Source organism: Austrofundulus limnaeus, unplaced genomic scaffold, assembly GCF_001266775.1.
Source record: "Austrofundulus limnaeus strain Quisiro unplaced genomic scaffold, Austrofundulus_limnaeus-1.0 Scaffold1404, whole genome shotgun sequence".
NCBI classification, from domain to species: Eukaryota; Metazoa; Chordata; class Actinopteri; order Cyprinodontiformes; family Rivulidae; genus Austrofundulus; species Austrofundulus limnaeus.
Window position 1 is genome coordinate 52,127 of NW_013953806.1, and position 2,666 is coordinate 54,792.

Below are 2,666 nucleotides of genomic sequence, written 5' to 3' on the forward strand. Positions count from 1 at the left end.
CTTCAGACCCTAAACAGCTGGAGTGGTCCTGTACCTGTGGACAGGTGTCTCAGACAGTCCTGTACCTGTGGACAGGTGTCTCAGACAGTCCTGTACCTGTGGACAGGTGTCTCAGACAGTCCTGTACCTGTGTGCAGAGGTCTCAGACTGTCCTGTACCTGTGGACAGGTGGGTCTCAGACAGTCCAGTACCTGTGGACAGGTGGGTCTCAGACAGTCCTGTACCTGTGGACAGGTGGGTCTCAGACAGTCCAGTACCTGTGGACAGGTGGGTCTCAGACAGTCCTGTACCTGTGGACAGGTGGGTCTCAGACAGTCCAGTAGTGTCCTTTAGTCAGTGTCAGTTTGAAGTTATTTCTGGGACTTCTGTGGGTTTTTCCCCTCTCTAACAAAGGTCTAACAGACTGAGCTGTGTAACCCTGGACTCGTCATAAAGCAGTTGGCTGAGTAATAATGAAAGTCTGAACCATCAGAGGAGACACTGAACAGCTTTGTGTGTTTTTGTCACTTAGTTTATTCTGGAGGCTCTTCTCACTGATGATTTTCCTGTAAATATGACTATGTTCATTCTACAGCTCTCAGCCCCACTGCTGCCAAGATTTCATGCTCCTCCATCTGTTCCCTTTGGACAAACTGAAAATCATATGTGCAYACGTCAGTTTCATTTCAAAATTACTTCCTGCCAGGACAAAGAAATGGGAGTAAACCTCATCAGACAGGCATCAAACTGAACTTGACACATTATTAACCCTCACAAGAATCCAATCAAATGTCTAAAAGCATGTTTTAAATAAAAACCAGTTTCCTTTCTTCTGGACAAATGTAGTTKTTTAAGAAAAGTACCCTGAAGGATTCCTGCTGCTTTTTTCCTTTTATGTTAAACTGAAAGTTCTTACTGAATCCAAATTGTCCATTCCTCTCTGTGGTGTTTCATTTTTTAAAAACAGCTGTTGAAAGAAAGAAAAACCTAAATCATTTCAGCAGCAGAAGGATTTGATACATGTGAAACTGGACCAATAAACAAGGACTCTGACTCAGTCCTGATCCAATAGAACCAGCAGCCAGTGAGAAGTGGTTCTGGGTGGTGATGAGGAGATAAACTCAGGTCAAACAGGACGCTGTGTGTTTACACTCAGAAAGGAAGGTGTATCTGAACATTCATCACACACACACACACACACACACAGATCCCTATGTAATGTATGACCCAACACATACTGCTTGTTTGATACAGATCTTGTGTGTGTGTGTGTGTGTGTGTGTATGTGTGTTTACAGAGGTCAGCTGGGAGGTGTGTGACAAACTGTTGTGGCACTGGGCCGTRCTTTTAAAAAGRCCATTTGTCTTGGAGCTATAACTTATCACAAATGATATCGATCCACACCAGAGGAACTATTTATCTGAGGCAGCATGTCTGAGCGGGTCAGAARGGCCTATATGGACCTGTGGTTCTTCACAGTATTGATGAGCTGTAGAAAGGAGGTGTGGACCRGCAGAGGAGTAGCAGTAAATGAAGAGCAAATAGAACTTACTCCGTTGGGGGGGTAGGAGGTCCAGCCCAGCTCTGCCTGAGTCTCTTTAGAATTCAGAAGAACCACTGCAGCAAAGAGACAAAGGAAACAAGCAGAGGTCAGAGGTCAGAACATGATGAGAGAGAGAAGAAACACTGTTTGTCTTTATTACAACAGTCAGAATAAAGTAAAGTCTACCTGAAGCCAGAAAGGCACTAATGGATCAGAACCACAGAATTACAAAGCTTACAGAAACACAGTTAAAACATAAGAATAAAGATAGAACACAGAATCTGCTTCAGGACCACAGACAGAGATAGAGCTACCCTCAGCATCAGGACCACAGACAGAGACAGAGCCTGGTCTCAGCATCAGGACCAGGTACAGAGCTACCCTCAGCTTCAGGACCACAGACATAGACAGAGCCTGGCCTTATCTTCAGGACCACGGACAGAGACAGAGCCTGGCCTCAGCATCAGGACCACGGACAGAGACAGAGCTACCCTCAGCTTCAGGACCACGGACAGAGACAGAGCTACCCTCAGCTTCAGGACCACGGACAGAGACAGCGACTGGCCTCAGCTTCAGGACCAGAGCCTACATCCTCAGCTTCAGGACCACGGACAGAGACAGAGCTACCCTCAGCTTCAGGACCACGGACAGCGACAGAGCCTGGCCACAGCTTCAGGGACAGAGACAGAGCCTGGCCTCAGCATCAGGATCACGGACAGAGCCCACATCCTCAGCTTCAGGACCACAGACAGAGACAGAGCCTGGCCACAGCTTCAGGGACAGAGACAGAGCCTGGCCTCAGCATCAGGATCACGGACAGAGCCCACATCCTCAGCTTCAGGACCACAGACAGAGACAGAGCCTGGCCTTATCTTCAGGACCACGGACAGAGACAGAGCTACCCTCAGCTTCAGGACCACGGACAGAGACAGCGACTGGCCTCAGCTTCAGGACCAGAGCCTACATCCTCAGCTTCAGGACCACGGACAGCGACAGAGCCTGGCCACAGCTTCAGGGACAGAGACAGAGCCTGGCCTCAGCATCAGGATCACGGACAGAGCCCACATCCTCAGCTTCAGGACCACAGACAGAGACAGAGCCTGGCCTCAGCATCAGGATCACGGACAGAGCCCACATCCTCAGC

The 2,666-nt window shown here is 48.7% G+C and overlaps 1 protein-coding gene across 1 annotated transcript in view; it reads right to left on the reverse strand.

Moving 5' to 3' along the window:
• LOC106535281 (ephrin type-A receptor 7) overlaps positions 1 to 1,596 on the reverse strand; it is a gene marked incomplete at its 5' end in the record, with an annotated part of 15,403 nt that extends 13,807 nt beyond the window's left edge. The window contains 1 exon segment of the mRNA XM_014032255.1: positions 1,532 to 1,596. Coding sequence (XP_013887709.1) covers positions 1,532 to 1,596 — 65 coding nt within the window.
• Between the last annotated feature and the right edge of the window lie 1,070 nt (positions 1,597 to 2,666).